This window comes from Periophthalmus magnuspinnatus, chromosome 9 (genome assembly GCF_009829125.3).
Source record: "Periophthalmus magnuspinnatus isolate fPerMag1 chromosome 9, fPerMag1.2.pri, whole genome shotgun sequence".
Lineage (NCBI taxonomy): Eukaryota > Metazoa > Chordata > Actinopteri > Gobiiformes > Gobiidae > Periophthalmus > Periophthalmus magnuspinnatus.
Genome location: NC_047134.1, coordinates 3,021,815 through 3,038,719, shown reverse-complemented (window position 1 = coordinate 3,038,719; position 16,905 = coordinate 3,021,815). Strand labels below are relative to the sequence as shown.

The window sequence follows — 16,905 nt, the reverse complement described above, 5'->3', positions numbered from 1 at the left end:
CAAATTATTCTAGTGAAGGTGTATGGAGTTTAAAAACACAGAGGAGCACTTCCTGTATTATCACATGATGACATCACCAGGTGGAACAGAGTGTTTTCATTTTGAGAGCTCAAATATGCGGGGTTTGTGTGAATTAAACAAAACACAAGATTATATAACATTTCTTCATAAATTTTCTAATTTTTAAGCTAATATAAACTAAAATAATAAAAGGTAGCGGGTATCCATGGGTTCCAAATAATAAAAAATTAGGATTGTTGCCATAGCGATTAACAAACAAAAATATCCTTTGAAGCAAAAACGAAGAAAAAATATTACTTTTTATAGTCAAAGCTTTTATTGTGAAGGCGCATGGAGCAGGATAAAGCTTTTATTGTAACAGGGTTTGGGTTTGTTTTGGATCCCATTTCCTGGCCGCGCATGCGCACTGGCCGCTGTGTCTCCGGTGCGCTCTGCTCCTCAAACCCGAGAAAAGCGCGATGGATGCCCGCTGTGGCGCTGCACCGGGGCGGGCGGAGTGAGCACAAAGAGCCGGGGCTGTGGAGCTGCTGCGCGGCCGCGCCTGGACCTGTGTGACCCGGAGGAGACGCTTCGGAGCCGCCGGGAGCAAACATGAAGTTACTGAAGCCGAGTTGGGTGAGCCACAACGGTAAGCGCCCTGCTCCCGCCTCCCGCCCGCCGCCGCTGCTCGGAGCTCGGACCAAGTTGGGCTTTTGTTGCCGGAGGGAGACACGCAGCGCGGGGGACACTTGTTTGACGTGTCCTCGGCCCTCTCCGCTGCCCCCAAACACCGCAAACTTTAAAACCACGCGCATTTTCTACAGTTTAGCGTCATTTTGCTGCGGCTCGCTCCAAACGTCCTCCCGCTCCAACTCCTGCAGCCGTTAGCTCGCGTTAGCATCACTTTACACCGCCGGTATTTTCATTATTCTGACGTGTGAAACATGTTATTCACCCAGATATTTGTCTGCGCACTTATATCTGCAAATTTGCGCCAGTAATGACAAGAGATATTGACATTTTGCGGCTTAAACTCGTGTCTCAAAGTGTCTTCAAGATGGCAGATAAGAAAAGTTAACCGTTGCAGTGACTTTGATGGAACTTCCAAACGTTTTCTTTTTGTTTCTCAGAGTTTATAATGTTTAAAAAACAATTCCACTGGTGCAAAAGTGTTTGAAATCTGTCCCCACGCGCCTCTGATACGATATTTCACAGGTAAAGTCCACCTGTTTGACTTAAAATACATGAAATAATTGATTGTCACAACTCTTATTATTCTTATGTGGGGCTGGGGCAATAAACAATATCATGATAAAAACAACATTTTATATAATGGTGAGAATCGCCTTTATATTTCCAGAATGTGCAGAAAAAAGCAATTTATCCACAGGGGAGTCGACAAGGGAGGACAAAGGGGTCTGTTGTCCGGGGCCCCAAGGTCTCAAGGGCCCAGAATTGGACCCTCTTCCTATTAATTTGTATTGTTGGGGGACCATGAGAGGCTTATTGCCCCGAGCCCCCAAATTTCAGTCAACGGCCTCGCTCATTCATAATATGGTGTTAAAGTTATAATTATTCATATTCATGACAACTTTAATCATTATCATGATATAATTGTTTATTGCAATTATTTTGGCTAAGATAATCATCACGGAAAACTTCAAAATCATCCCATGATTATTCTTATGCCATTATTTACATTTTATAAGCTTTTCAAAACGTGTAAAATGGGGGATAACTTATTAAATGTGTTGAAGTATTCTACAAAGTGGGTTAGGTGTCTTGCCCAGGGACACAACAACAGGATGCATTAGTTGGAGCTGAAATCACACCACCAAACTTTTGAGTTGTTGGGCACATTGATCCTGTCTGGCTGGAGTATTAGGATTTGTGTCAGGGACTTGAACCTCTGACCTTTTGAGATAAGGGACTTGAACCTCTGATGTTTTGGTGTAAGGGACTATTAGAAATGTTAGGAATTTGACCTTTGACATGTCTGAATATGATAAATGTGAGCGTGTTTCCTGAATGTTTTTAATGTTTTATTTTTGTTTTGTTGTTATTTTTATATGTTTTATTTTTTCTTTGTTTTAAATTTTTTTATGCTTTAATTTAGTTTTTTTTTTATGTTTTGATGTTTTATTTGTTGTTTTGTTTTTGTTAGTATTTTTATGTTTTTTTGTAATTTTTTTGTTTTATTCTATTTATTTATTTTTTTATATTTTTATGTTTCATTTTGTATTTTTTTTTTGTATTTTTATGTTTGTTTTTTGATGTTTTTTGTTGTTGTTTTTTTCAGGCAAACCCATCTTTTCTGTGGACATTCATCCCGATGGGACCAAGTTTGCCACAGGAGGACAAGGTGAGGCGGAGGTGCCGGTTAAACTTACCTGTGGCGTCTGATTTTTCATGAGCTACAGAAAAAGATTGAATTATACTCCTCAAATACACATAAATTAATAGATTACATTAAAGCCAACCTATGTAACATTTTAGTTGAGTTTATTGCATTGAAAAACATGGTAAAATGTGTCCTTAATGTACGCAGGCTCGCATCTCCACAAACCTCTTATTTTTGCCTGGAGGAGGGGCCAAATAAGAGGAGCCTGTAATGTCCCATTGGCCGTAATATTCTACACTCACACTGGCATTAAATGTGTCTATATCCATGGAGAATGTTCCAAAGTATGTCTTTAAGTTTAAATGCAGCTCCCACAGTTGATGATGTGACGATGCTGCTCACGATGAAAGAAATATTGTCACATTTTAACTTTTTTTTTTTCTCTAAGAACTGACGTTACTTTGGACCTGTCACTCTGATGATGTCATTTTTTGTCTCCAGGGGAGGATTCGGGGAAGGTGATGATCTGGAACATGGCTCCTGTCCTCAGAGAAGAAGACGAGAAGAACGAGAGTGTCCCCAAGATGCTCTGCCAGATGGACAACCACCTGGGTAACACGGGAGGGCATCTGACACAGGAGGATGGGAGGGAGAATGGGAGGACATCTGACACATGGGGAGGGCATCTGACGCAGGTGAATGGAAGGGCATCTGATGTACTTGTGTTTTCCAGCCTGTGTGAACTGTGTGCGTTGGTCTAATAACGGTCTGTACCTGGCATCTGGAGGAGACGACAAACTGGTGATGGTCTGGAAGAGAGCAGCGTGAGTACAGACGATAATGTTAATGTAATCAGGAGAATAAACACCATCATAAGACCTTTAAGAATAATGTGTGTGTGTCTGTGTGTATGGTTGTTTATATTTGTGCGTGTCTGTATGTATTTGTGTGTGTGCAGGTTCATTGGGCCCAGCACAGTGTTCGGCTCCAGCTCCAAACTGGCCAATGTGGAGCAGTGGAGATGTGTGACTATACTACGCAACCACACTGGAGGTAAACAACTATTTTATTTATATAAATGACACACATTGATACTTTGAGCTGATGTCATCATTCCCTGGGGGTGTGGCGCTAACTACAAGCACTGCTCTGTCTGAGGCTTTGTTAGAATTTAATCTGCACTTTAATTTAACACAATCTGACCATAAAGACCTGACTTATCTGAACTACAACAGATGAGCTGATTTGTGCTGTTAAACAAGTCGCTCTCAAATAATATTATCAGTCACAACTAGCATTAGCATTAGCCAACAGTTTTTTCAGTTAGTCGCTCTCACATTTTTGTTGAAAATCAAACCGCTAAACGGGACCATGAACGCTCGGATTGATCACAGACTCCTCAAAATGTACTTTTTAAACCTTTTTGCAATTTATTTTTTGTATCTAAACGTCTTTGATAGCTTTTACTCCTGTGTCTAATGAGTGTACACAAGTCTAATGTCGCTCCTCTTTCTCCTCCTCCTCTTCTCCTCAGATGTGATGGACGTGGCCTGGTCCCCTCATGATGTGTGGTTAGCCTCCTGCAGCGTCGACAACACCATCGTCATCTGGAACGCACGAAAGTTCCCAGGTGTGGCTTTAAATTATTCTACTTTATACAGTCCCCATGTAAAGTGCTGTGAAAAAGGATTTGCACCTTTTCCGAATTCTTATTGTTTCTGCACCTTTGTCACTCTTGGCCATTTCAGATCAAGCAAACTTAAACATTAGACAAAGATAGCCCACAAGTAAACACAAAATGCTGTTTTAAGTTCCAATTTTATTTATTAAGGGAAAAATAGCCATCTGAACCTACATGGCTCATGTGAAAAAGTAATTGGCCCCTAAACCTAAAAACTGGTTGAACCACCTTAGCAGCAACAACTGCAGTCAAGTGTTTGTCATAACTGGCAAAGAGTCTTTCACATCACTGGAGGAATTTTGGCCCAATCTTTTCTGCAGAATTGTTTTAAATTCACCACATCGGAGCGTTTCTGAGCATGAACCACCGTTTTAAGGTCATGCCACAGCATCTCTTTTGGGTTCATGTCTGGACTTTGACGAGATCACTCCAAAAGCCTCATTTTGTTTTTTTAAGCCATTCAGAAGTGGCTGCTGTGCTTTGGATCATTGTTGTTTTTTTTGCAGAACCCAAGTGCGTTTCAGCTTGAGGTCACAAACTGATGGCCCGGACATTCTCCTTCAGGATTTGTTGGTAGAGAGCAGAGTTCATGATTCCTTCAATCACAGCAAGTCGTCTTGGTCCTAAAGCGGCAAAGCCCCAAACCATGACACTACCACATCCATGTTTCACTGTTGGCATGATGCTGTTTTTATCAAATGTGTTCATTTTATGTCAGATGTAACAGGATGCACTCTTTCCAAAAGGTTTAACTTTTGATTCATCAGTCCACGGAATATTTTCCCAAAAGCTTTGGAGATCAAGATGTTTTTTGACTAAAGTGAGACGAGCCTTTATGTTCTTTTGAAACCCTGCCATACATGCCATTTTTGCCCTCAGTGATCATGAGTCATGAACACTGACCTTTACTCAGGAAAGTGAAGCCTGCAGTTGTTTAGATGTTGCTCTGGGATCCTTTGTGACCTCTCGCTGTGCTCTTGGGGTAATTTTTGTAGGTCTTGTATATTTACTAAGAATGTAATTGTTGTTTATTGTTTATTTGTGCACAGAGATGGTGAGCGTGCTCAGAGGTCACACAGGACTGGTCAAAGGTCTGACGTGGGACCCTGTGGGGAAGTACGTGGCGTCTCAGGCTGATGACCACAGCCTGAAAGTCTGGAGGACGGTGGACTGGAACATGGAGGCCAACATCACAAAGCCCTTTAATGAGGTAAAAATACATGAAACATCACCAAAACAACACAGAACACCAAATGAGGTAAAGACACATCACCAGAACATCACAAAGCCATTTAATGAGGTGGGACCATGTGGTGGTACCAATATTTTAGAATCCAGTGCAGGTGATGAGCTCTGCCGATGTTCTGGGGCCAAAAGTATGATTTGAAATCGGTACAAGCTAGGCCTGTGCATAACACACTTTGAAGCACGGTATATTGCTACAGAGTAATTTTATGATCAACTTTTTTATTTTTTATTTGTTTATTTGATTGGGACAGTGCATGTTAATGAACATACATGACAAAAGCACGAATGTAAACACGCCGGATTGTAGCCATGCGGCTAATTTCCATCCGTAGTCCCATGGGTCAGGGTCACAGGGATCAAAAATACAACAATAAAATTTACATTAAACAATGATCAGGCCTTTAATACAATTTTCCAACCATACAATCTTACAGTCTTAGTCACTTTGCACAAAACTCCATTAACATTCACTCAGCTCATTGTCCAGACCCACATGCAGAATGCAATACTAAAACGGTCCATAAAGGATACACAATATATAATAAACAGCCTTGCACCTAGTGTGTGCAAGTTTGGTTTGCCCAGAGCCAGTTTTTCAGTTGAGCCTTAAATGAATTATATGTTGGGCCTCAGAGTTAAAGGGAGGCTATTCCACAGGTTCCCACCTTGGACAGACGGGACCATCTGACCAAAGGTGGTATGTCTGTGGGGTATGACCATATCTCCTCTGGCGGAGGCTCGTGTGGTTCTTTGTGTGTTTTCTTTACTCTTCATAAATTCTTTTATTGGTGGAGGAGCGAGAGAGTGCAGAACTTTATAGATCAAACATGCTGATTTAGAAAATGCAGTAATTTATATTTGTATAGAATATGGCAGTGGTGATGTGACAATGTTTTTTTTTGTCCAGTAAATGATACCAAACGATGATGTTGAAACTACTTAATGTCACTGACACAAAGCAGGAGAGTCTCAGTGAACACATTTGTAAATAAACTACCATTTAAAAAGCCTGAGCTGCAACAAACGGCAGAATCAACCAATAATCAGCCATAGAAGCTAAATATTCTCCCCTCTGCAGCTCAAATCTAAACTGATTACACAAAATGACGAAAATCTCTTCTATTGCAAATAAAACTACACACAATAAATGTTCATAATTATTTATTATTTTTTATTTATTTATTCCCAAATTCCAGCTTTCATGTACTGAGCAGTCAATGTGATTTATAGGGACAAGCCAACTACAAACTCATGTAATGTCTGTACAAGGCACTGCTCTGTGTAATGCAAGTGTGCTCCTCACTGGAGCGCCCACTGGAAAGCGCTCAGCGTTGTGTCAATGTGCAGTGGTCAGATCCTCTCTTACATCTCCTTTTGTAAATGTGTCATTTTTGTGTGGACTTAATATACCTCTGTATCATCTAACTTCTCCCTCTCTCTTCCTTTCCTCCTCTCTCCTCCCTCTGTAGTGCGGCGGTACCACTCACGTTCTCCGCCTCTCCTGGTCTCCTGATGGACAGTACCTGGTCTCTGCTCATGCCATGAACAACTCTGGTCCGACGGCTCAGATCGTAGAGCGTGACGGATGGAAGACCAACATGGACTTTGTAGGGCACAGGAAGGCCGTGACCGTAGTGGTGAGGAGCCGACACCTTTGTGATGTCATTAGGGCTGAAAGCACAGAACACACAATTAATACTTACAACTGATGTCATCCACATTCTCTGGAGGTGTGATGCTAACTATAAGCACTGTTTGTCTGAGATTTGTTAGACTTTAATCTGAGCTTTATTTTGACACAATCTGACTAGAAAGAGCTGATTTGGTTGGAACTACAAGAGGTGAGCTGATTTGTGCTGTTAAACAAGTACTTCTCAAATAACATTTCAGTCACAAGTTAGCATTAGGATTAGCCAACAGTTTTTCCAGTTAGTCACTCTCAATTTTTTGTGTAAAATCAAACTCTTAAACAGGACCATGAACATTTGGATTGAGCACAGGCTCTTGAAAATGCGCTGTTTAAATCCATTTTGTATATTTTTGAGTTTTAGATTGTGTTGTTTTTTTGTTTTTTTGGTCAGTATGTGTGCATTTGGTAACTATGATAACTGATAACCATTCCACCATAGCCATGTACATGTCGAACATACTGTTGTTAAAATCCATTTTAACAACAGTATTTCATTGTTAAACCATGACCTGCACTAACCAGATATGAAGTACTTCCATTTTAATCACAACAGAATATGTCAAATGTACTGCAGGAACAAATTTCCTTCCTCTCATCATAAAATAATTTCCCCTCTCTGCAGAAGTTTAACCCCAAAATCTTTAAGAAGAAGCAGAAGAACGGCAGCGCCCCCAAACCCAGCTGTCCGTACTGCTGCTGCGCTGTGGGGAGTAAAGACCGATCGCTCTCTGTGTGGGTCAGTACTGCTACACCACTACTGACATCACAACACTCTACAGGACAACAATGTTTAATACAGACGGAGGCCACAGTTCTGATACAACTCTGATCAGACTGCATATATAAATGGACATAGCTAACCTGGTAGCAGCCACGTTCCAAACAGGAAGTGAGCGGGGCATTTTTCAGCTCCATCGACTCTGGCTCAATTCAGTTGCTACGTAAAAGCTGTGGCCCCTCTCTCTGTAACTGTTGCTGTCAGATTCGTCATTTTGGTCTTAAAGTGTTTGTATTAACCCTGATCCTGGGGTTTTTATTTCACTATTTTGTCCCTGATTGGATCTTTGGTGGCTATGATACTCGTGGTCAGAATACCAAATATGTAACTGGACTCCAGGTTAGCCGCTATAACTGCTAGCCTCGATGAGCTTCATTTTGGAGCCGAATGTCACGGTCAGTTAGTCCACTGCTTTATGGTTTATGGCTCTGATACAGTTGTGATTATTGTCTGACATAATGGACTCATGAAACCCTGTGTGCAGCTGACGTCCCTGAAGCGCCCCCTGGTGGTCATACACGATCTGTTCGATAAGTCCATCATGGACATCTCCTGGACACTCAGTGGTCTGGGGATGCTTGTCTGCTCCATGGACGGGACTGTGGCCTATCTGGACTTCTCACTGGATGAGCTCGGAGACCCCCTGAGTGAGGACGAGAAGGTGAGAATGCCCTCTACAGGCTAAGAGAGTAGGTACAGGTGAGACCACCCCCTACAGGTGAGCAAGGACGAGAAGGTGAGACGGCCCCCTACTGACCCTTACATCCCCTACTGAAACCTGATTTAGACCCTTTTTAGACCTTTGTTTAGACCTCGGCTTAGGACCTGGTTTAGGACCTGGTTTAGGACCTGGTTTGGACTTTTCTTTTCAGTTGAACAGAATGTGGTGACTTTGGTGTTTTTGTTTCATCAGAACACCATTCATCAGAACATCTACGGGAAGAGTCTGGCCATCACAAACACCGAGGCGCAGCTCTCCACCACCATCATCGAGAACCCAGAGATGTTAAAGTACCAACAGGAACGCACCCAGAACCAAGACCAGACCAGAGCCCAGCCAGGGACCAACCACAGCTCCGCCCCTAAACTCAGCAGCGTGGTCAACGGGGAGTCGCTCGAGGACATACGCAAGGTACAGTAATGGTGCAACTGTTGGTATCGTGACAGTACTGTGTAGTAATAGCAGTACTAACAATTCAAATTTGATCTCAATACCACGTTGGTAATAAAAACCCTCTTTAATCAATATACTGTAATGTTCCACATTAAATGGTAGCACTTTGTTTTCTATTCCCATGTGTCTTATATCTGTGTAATCCCTCAGTGTCCAGTAGGTTCATAGTGGGTGTGCACTAGTCTGTGTCTTATACTTGTGAAACATACAGCTCAACATCATTATTAAAATATTCAGGAGAGGCTAACTTCTGTCCTGTCAGTAGTACTTTTTTAGTATCGATGCCTGTGAAAAATGAGCATCTAGTCTCAATACTATTTTTAGTATCGATTAGTATCTGATTTTCAACAGCACTAGTTACTTCTAGTACTACTGCTACTACCACCACCACCTGTATCACTACAATTTACTACTGCTCCTGTTACTTCTACTGTGGCTACTGCTACTAATGTTACTGCTACTAGTATTGTCACTACTACTATTGCTGCTACTAAAGTAATATTCCTGGTGTTTTATACTACTGTTACTACTATTACTGCTGCGAAGAGGCTTTTCAAGGCACAGTACAGTTACTTCTACTGTGCACATATAGCAGGAGTCACAGGACACAAACACTGCACTCTTCAGAACAGTTGTAATTTTTATTTATCGGTTTAATGAAGAAATGATTCTCACATTCATGTAAATGTTTTTTGTTGTTGTTGTTGTTGCAGAACCTCCTGAAGAAGCAGGTGGAGACGAGGACTGCAGACGGGAGGAGGAGAATCACTCCTCTCTGTATCGCTCAACTGGACACCGGGTCTGCTCCCGTCTCCTCTGCTCCTCTGGCTCTGCTCCTCTGGCTCTGCTCCTCTGGCTCTGCTCCTCTGGCTCTGCTCCTCTGGCTCTGCTCCTCTGGCTCTGCTCCTCTGGCTCTGCTCCTCTGGCTCTGCTCCTCTGGCTCTGCTCCTCTGGCTCTGCTCCTCTGGCTCTGCTCCTCTGGCTCCCGTCTGCTCTGCTCCCCTGTTCCCGTCTGCTCTGCTCCCCTGTTCCCGTCTCCTCTGCTCCCCTGTTCCCGTCTCCTCTGCTCCCCTGTTCCCGTCTCCTCTGCTCCCCTGTTCCCGTCTCCTCTGCTCCCCTGTTCCCGTCTCCTCTGCTCCCCTGTTCCCGTCTCCTCTGCTCCCCTGTTCCCGTCTCCTCTGCTCCCCTGTTCCCGTCTCCTCTGCTCCCCTGTTCCCGTCTCCTCTGCTCCCCTGCCTCTGCTCCCCTGTTCCCGTCTCCTCTGCTCCCTGTCTCCTCTGCTCCCCTGTTCCCGTCTCCTCTGCTCCCCGTCTCCTCTGCTCCCCTGCTCCCCGTCTCCTCTGCTCCCCTGTTCCCCTGCCTCTGCTCCCCTGTTCCCGTCTCCTCTGCTCCCCTGTTCCCGTCTCCTCTGCTCCCCTGTTCCCGTCTCCTCTGCTCCCCTGTTCCCGTCTCCTCTGCTCCCCTGTTCCCGTCTCCTCTGCTCCCCTGTTCCCGTCTCCTCTGCTCCCCTGTTCCCGTCTCCTCTGCTCCCCTGTTCCCGTCTGCTCCTCTGCTCCCCGTCTCCTCTGCTCCCCGTCTCCTCTGCTCCCCGTCTCCTCTGCTCCCCTGTTCCCGTCTCCTCTGCTCCCCTGTTCCCGTCTCCTCTGCTCCCCTGTTCCCGTCTCCTCTGCTCCCCTGTTCCCGTCTCCTCTGCTCCCCTGTTCCCGTCTCCTCTGCTCCCCTGTTCCCGTCTCCTCTGCTCCCCTGTTCCCGTCTCCTCTGCTCCCCTGTTCCCGTCTCCTCTGCTCCCCTGTTCCCGTCTCCTCTGCTCCCCTGTTCCCGTCTCCTCTGCTCCCCTGCCTCTGCTCCCCTCTTCCCGTCTCCTCTGCTCCCCTCTTCCCGTCTCCTCTGCTCCCCTCTTCCCGTCTCCTCTGCTCCCCTCTTCCCGTCTCCTCTGCTCCCCTCTTCCCGTCTCCTCTGCTCCCCTCTTCCCGTCTCCTCTGCTCCCCTGCCTCTGCTCCTGCCTGATTTGTTGTTCTTGTTTTAGGGACTTCTCTCCGGCCTTGTTTAACAGTACTCCGATCCTGCCCTCTGGTTCTTCTCTGTCGAACCAGATGGGGGGCCAGCTCGGCTCTGACTCCACCCAAGGACCGGGCTCCAACCTGGGGATGCGAACAGGACACGAGCCCATGATCACATCCCCCCCAGCGGGAGCCAAGGACGGAGACAAGGACGGGTAGGTTCTCCAACTGTGCCACAACAGGCCCTAGTCTTGGCCCTAGTCTTGGCCCTAGTCTTGGCCCTAGTCTTGGCCCTAGTCTTGGCCCTAGTCCTGGCCTTAGTCCTGGCCTTAGTCCTGGCCTTAGTCCTGGCCTTAGTCCTGGCCTTAGTCCTGGCCTTAGTCCTGGCCTTAGTCCTGGCCTTAGTCCTGGCCTTAGTCCTGGCCTTAGTCCTGGCCTTAGTCCTGGCTCAGACCCAGTCTCTCTTTCAGGGTGAAGGGGACTCTGCTGCTGACCTCTGCCTCAAAGATCGAGCCGATGAAAGCGTTGGACTCCAGGTTCACCGAGAGGTCAAAGGTCACACCCGGGGTCGCCAACGCCATCACCTCCACCTCTGCCCTCACCCCTCTGGACAGGTACTTCAGATGCCCTTCCCTCCCCTTTGTGTCAGATGCTCTTTCCATTCTCCCATATCCCTATGTGTCAGATGCCCTCCCTCCTAGATTCAGTTTGGTTTTATATTTTCTTCCTTGTTTTTATGTTTGTTTTTTCGCCTCAGACCCAAAGAGGTGTTGGCTCTGAAAGAGGTAAAGCTTAAAGAGGAGACGAGCAGCGACAGCGAGGATAAAATGGCCGCCATCAACAGAAACCTGGCTCTGAAGAGGAAGGCGGAGTCTGAGGGGGTGGAGGAGCGCAGGAGGGCGGAGACTGAGGGGGTAGAGGAGCGCAGGAAAGTGGAGTCTGAAGGGGCAGAGGAACGCAGGAGGGCGGAGCTAGAGGCAGCCGAGGTTGTAGAGAAGAGGAAGAAGGGACGACCACGCAAAGACAAGATGGCCTCTACTGCTCAGAGCTTCAACCCTGTACAGGTCAGAGGTCACACACTGACCCCCCTGTCCTAACACTTGACCCTGTCTTGACCTCTGACCCCTTTGTTCTCAGTCCACTCCTCCAGAGTCCAGTCGTGTGGTCCACCCTCCAGTGCAAGTGTCCAGACTGTCCACGCCCAGTGTCCAGAAGAGCCTCAGTCTGCAGGTATATGCACGCACACATGTACACGCACACATGACAGTGTGTGTGGTGTTGCCGCGCGCAGGTGAGTGTGTGTGGTGTTGCCGCGCGCAGGTGAGTGTGTGTGGTGTTGCCGCGCGCAGGTGAGTGTGTGTGGTGAGTCTAACCCTGTACACACCTGTGCCCAGGTGAGCATGGATCCCTGTGTGACAGTGGAGCTGGAGAACGAGGTGTCCGTGGTGTCCGGGTCCAGACTCAGTCAGCTCCGATGCTCCAGAGATGGGAGAGACTGGAGCACACTGTTACCCAGCTCTGTGCTCTGTGCCGCAGGCAGCAGGTACAAGACCGCGCCCTCTATGTACTCATTTACCACCTATACTATACTGACACTTGCTGCCTAGCTCTGAGCTTATGTCCCTTCAGACAGAGCAATGCCTACAGCTAGCATTACACCCCCAGCAAATGTTGATGATCTGTTGCAAAGTAGCAATACCTCCACTTAGGGGTGTGCAACTCACGTGCTAATGGAGGTCGGAGGTAGAAGATTAGGGTCTCGATAAAAGCCGGAGGTTTGGAGCAGAGTGAATATTGAAATGATATTAACATTCCTATAAGATATAAAGAATATAGATTGTGGTGACCTTTTGATCCCTGTTGTTTTACAGTGATGTCATCGTGGTGGCGTGTGAGGACCGCACCCTCTCGCTCTTCTCTTCCTGTGGCAGGAGGCTGTTTCCTCCCATCGCGCTGCCCTCTGCTGTCTCTGCTGTGCACTGCGCCGGGCGTTACGTCATGGCCCTGAGCTCCAACGCCACGCTCTCCGTCTGGTCTGATACTAGGCTCAGTTTACATTTTATAAATATAAACACATTTAACCCCCAACAGCACCAGCTAACCCTCCTCTCCTCCTTTTCTCTCTTTTATCCTCGCTCTCTCAGGGACGTGCTGAAACCGAAGGCTCTGGTGAAGAACGAGTCCCTGTTGCCCCTCTTTTCAGGTCAGACCTCAGGACTGTGACTGTAGAATGTTCTGCACTGTGGCTTTAGGCTAATCGCGTCATTCTTCTTACAGGCTCAGATACAACCGTGAGCCAGTCCCTGCTCACGCCACAAGGGGTCCCCGTCGTCACTCTGTCCAATGGGAAGTCCTTCTGCTTCAGTGTCGCCATGGAGACGTGGTAGGCCCCGCCCCTGCTCTCTGGCATTAGCCCGTTAGCGTCGTTAGCTCAGCCTCCCTTTCGTGTGTGTGCAGGACATTGGTGGCGGATAAGGCCGACTCTCTGGTGCAGTGTGCAGACTTCAGGAGCTGTCTGCCTTCTCATGATGCATCTTTGCTGTCCGGACCACTGGCTACCATGCAGGGGCGCCACCTCAGGTACGCTCTGTGACCTCTGACCCCTCTGTGCACTCTGTTTCACCTGTGTTTCACCTTTCTGACACAGCCGCCATCTTATTCCCTAGTTTGCTCCTTCCTCTCAGCCTTCTTTTCTCACCACCTTCAGCAGGGCTCTCTTTCTCTGTGTGTGATAAATGTCTCTCTCTCTCTTTCTCTGTGTGTTAAACGCGTCTCTCTCTCTTTCTCTGTGTTAAACACGTCTCCTTTTCTCTGTGTGTTAAACATGTCTCTCTCTTTTAGTGCTGGCCGTCTGTCCTCCCGTCTCTCCTCCGCTCCTCACCACCTGCAGCAGGGAGTGACTCTTGCGTTCTTGGAGACTCAGCTCTCCTCTGCCCTCGCGCTGCAGTCGGCCTCAGAGTACAGACACTGGCTCCTGGTTTACGCCCGCTTCCTCGTGCACGAAGGTACAGGGTCCCCTCCCCTCACACCAGATAAAAGGGTAAGGTAATCTGACACAGGGGAAGTCAGATGCCCTCCCTGTACAAACATGTTCTGATGTGATTCCTGTTTTAGTTTGTCAGTTCAGATTTCAGTCTTTTTGTCAGTTCTTCTGGACGTGTTTAAAATGTGATCTTTGATTAGATTTGCGTTTGTTTTAAAAACAGGATTCTGTTCAGTCAAGATTCTGTTTTAAGTATATTAATAGATTTTATTTTATGCTTATTTGGTTAAAAATATCATTAAAAATTGTCTCAGTGTCTGTAGTGTAGTGTTGATGAAAATTACAAACAGTTCCTTTGACATTTTCCGATTATCTGTGATTATTCCGATTCATTGTTGCAGTGGGTTTGGACGTTAAAATGTATCTTTTCCAGGCTCAGAGTTCCGTCTGCGAGAGCTGTGTAAGGAGCTGCTGGGACCTGTGCACAAGTCTGTGTCCTCCTCCTGGGAACACTCCACTCTGGTGAGTCACACTGGACACAAACTGTACCGCTGCAGTGTTGATTTACATGTATTTTGCATGTGTATATAGCGTGCGTGATGTGTGTTTTATATTGCGTGTACATTGTCATGACCTCGTGTTTCTGTCTCAGGGCCTGAGGAAGAGGGAACTGCTCACTGAGGTGCTGCCAGTCATTGGAGAAAACCTTAGATTTCAGAGACTCTTCACAGAGTACCAGGAGCAGCTTGAGCTGCTCAAGAGCAAATGACACCACCCTATACCCTACGTCCTACACCCTACACGCACTTATGCATATGTCCTACCTCCACCTGCTCATCTCCTGTACAGCTCACTGCCCTGCTCTGCTCCTCAGAGGACCAGGACCAGCTTGAGCTGCTCAGGAACAAATGACCCACCCTTATCTACACCACCATACTCCCTATACCCACCTATGACCTAATGACACCCACCACACCACTGGGTCCTCACCTACTCCCGGAGCCCTCTCCCCTCCTACTCCCTTAATGACACCAGTCTGTGGTGTGACCCTGTGCTCTTCTTCCTCTCGCCTGCAGATTGAAAAAATGAAACATTTTACCCTCAAACCAGAACTGACTTTAGAGAACAAATGATCCTCCTGTGTCCCCCTCCCCGTCTGCCCTGCTGTACCTGCAGAGGGCACAGTGAATCATGGACAATAAACAAAATAAAATATTAAACTTTAAATCCAAGACCAGAACCCTGAGCTCTGACCATTCTGAGGCTCGTCTGACACCTGCCGCACAGGAGCGATAAGAGCCACAGAGCCACTATGTGTGCAGTGAATGAAGTCTGAAATAAAAGCATCAATTCCTTTTTTTTTTTTCTATAAATGTGTAACACTGCCCCCTGTGGCCTTGCAGTGTCACTGCATTGTCGCCCTCAAACTGCCTGAGAAAACCTCAAATCTGTATGGATCATGACTCAAGTTCAGATCTAAATATGTTTTGTTAGAGCCATAAAAGAAAACAATTCAAGTAAATCTGAAAACCAAATGTGGCTGTAATGAAATAATGAAAGTGTCACACAGAAATGAACCGTCTGTCAATCAAACTTTTACCTCTGAATCCTTTGAATCAGCTCTTTTGGATCGAGCGTCTTAATTTAAACTTTAGTTTGTTCTAAAATCATGTGACCCTGATCATAATCCTGCTGCGCTCGTTTGAGGGAGTTTTGTAAATCTGTAAATAAATGTAGAGTTTGAGCTTTTGCAGAAACGAGCTGTAAAAAGGAAAAATGCTAAATAATAAAGTTGTGAACCAGGAAGTAAACAGGAAGTCTGGTTTCTCTCACAGGAAGTCCCAACTTTGTCTCGCTTTTTCTTCCTCCTGGATAGGTCATGTTTAAGGGGAAAGTGTTTTTCAGTTTAAATAAATACGTAGATATATTTTTCTGTGTAGGTCTATGGCCTTTATAAACATGACTATTTACACTGGAGCATTTGTTTTGTAAATGAGTTCACAATTATCTAACTTATTTGGTCAATCTTGGAAGAATTATGTCTAAAAGATCAATTATTTTTTGATAGTGTTGAAAATGAAACCATTTTAAGACTTAAAAATGTTATTTACGACTCAAGGATCTAACTTGGCTGTGAGTTAATTTTACATACACAACCAGGACTGAACCAAGTCTAAACTGTGGATTAAAACGGGGCCGAACCAGAGACAACGATTGAAACAAAAATAAAACACTTGTCATGAATCGTGTCATGTAATTGTCTTTGGGGACAAAATGACCTCATAAACTAAGTATGTACAATTTTTAAAGTTGATACATTTATTTCAGTCAAAGTTTCATGTCTTTTGAGACCACTATATTTTTCTTGAATATCTGAATCTCTCGTTGTGGGCGGGACTTCCTGTGCTTTGTTTTTAAACTTTATTAAATCTTTTTGAGCTCCACGCTGTGACCATAGACTGTATAACCCCTGACCCTTCAGTCCAGTCCGTGGCTGTGACAAGCTCATGTACAGACTGTATAACCCCTGACCTTTGACTCCTCATGTACAGCTTTGCTCCTTTGTTTGCTCCATTTTAAATGTTTGTACAAGTTTATGAATATTTGAGTTTTCTATGAAGCAGCTGCAGAAACTGTTATTTTGGAAAGAATTTGTGAAAATAATAAAAAGACATGAAGGAAATGTGTTTTTGTTTTTTATCTGATTTTACACAAAAAGGTGAAAAACCGGTGACTAATGTTATGTGAGAGGGACTTGTTTAACAGCACAAATCAGCTCACCTGTTGTTCAAATAAGCAAATTCTTTATGGCCAGATTGTGTTAAACTAAAACTCAGATTAAAGTCTAACAGCTCCAGACACAGCAGTGCTTACATTTAGCAGCACCCACTGAAAATGTTGATCAGCTGCAAAGTTGTACAAGATTTGATTCAGTTTTGTATTTTTGAGGAGCCCAAAATCTGGCGTGAGCAGGGCTTCACAAAACAAAGTTTAAAAAAATGATATCGTC

General features: G+C 45.4%; 1 protein-coding gene across 1 annotated transcript; it reads left to right on the top strand.

Annotated features, from left to right (window-relative positions):
* The first annotated feature begins 422 nt into the window (after positions 1–422).
* On the top strand, positions 423–16,575 carry LOC117375760 (protein HIRA). Its single transcript, XM_033972077.2, has 24 exons — positions 423–649; positions 2,300–2,362; positions 2,843–2,953; positions 3,075–3,165; positions 3,300–3,394; positions 3,876–3,971; positions 5,072–5,232; positions 6,740–6,907; positions 7,583–7,696; positions 8,223–8,399; positions 8,652–8,870; positions 9,626–9,711; positions 10,939–11,127; positions 11,383–11,526; positions 11,670–11,976; positions 12,050–12,142; positions 12,307–12,455; positions 12,784–12,945; positions 13,057–13,115; positions 13,190–13,295; positions 13,370–13,492; positions 13,754–13,917; positions 14,329–14,417; positions 14,548–16,575. Exons 1-24 carry the CDS (start codon positions 613–615, stop codon positions 14,662–14,664), a joined length of 3,120 nt encoding a protein of 1,039 aa, XP_033827968.1. The 5' UTR covers positions 423–612; the 3' UTR covers positions 14,665–16,575.
* Positions 16,576–16,905: the final 330 nt, after the last annotated feature.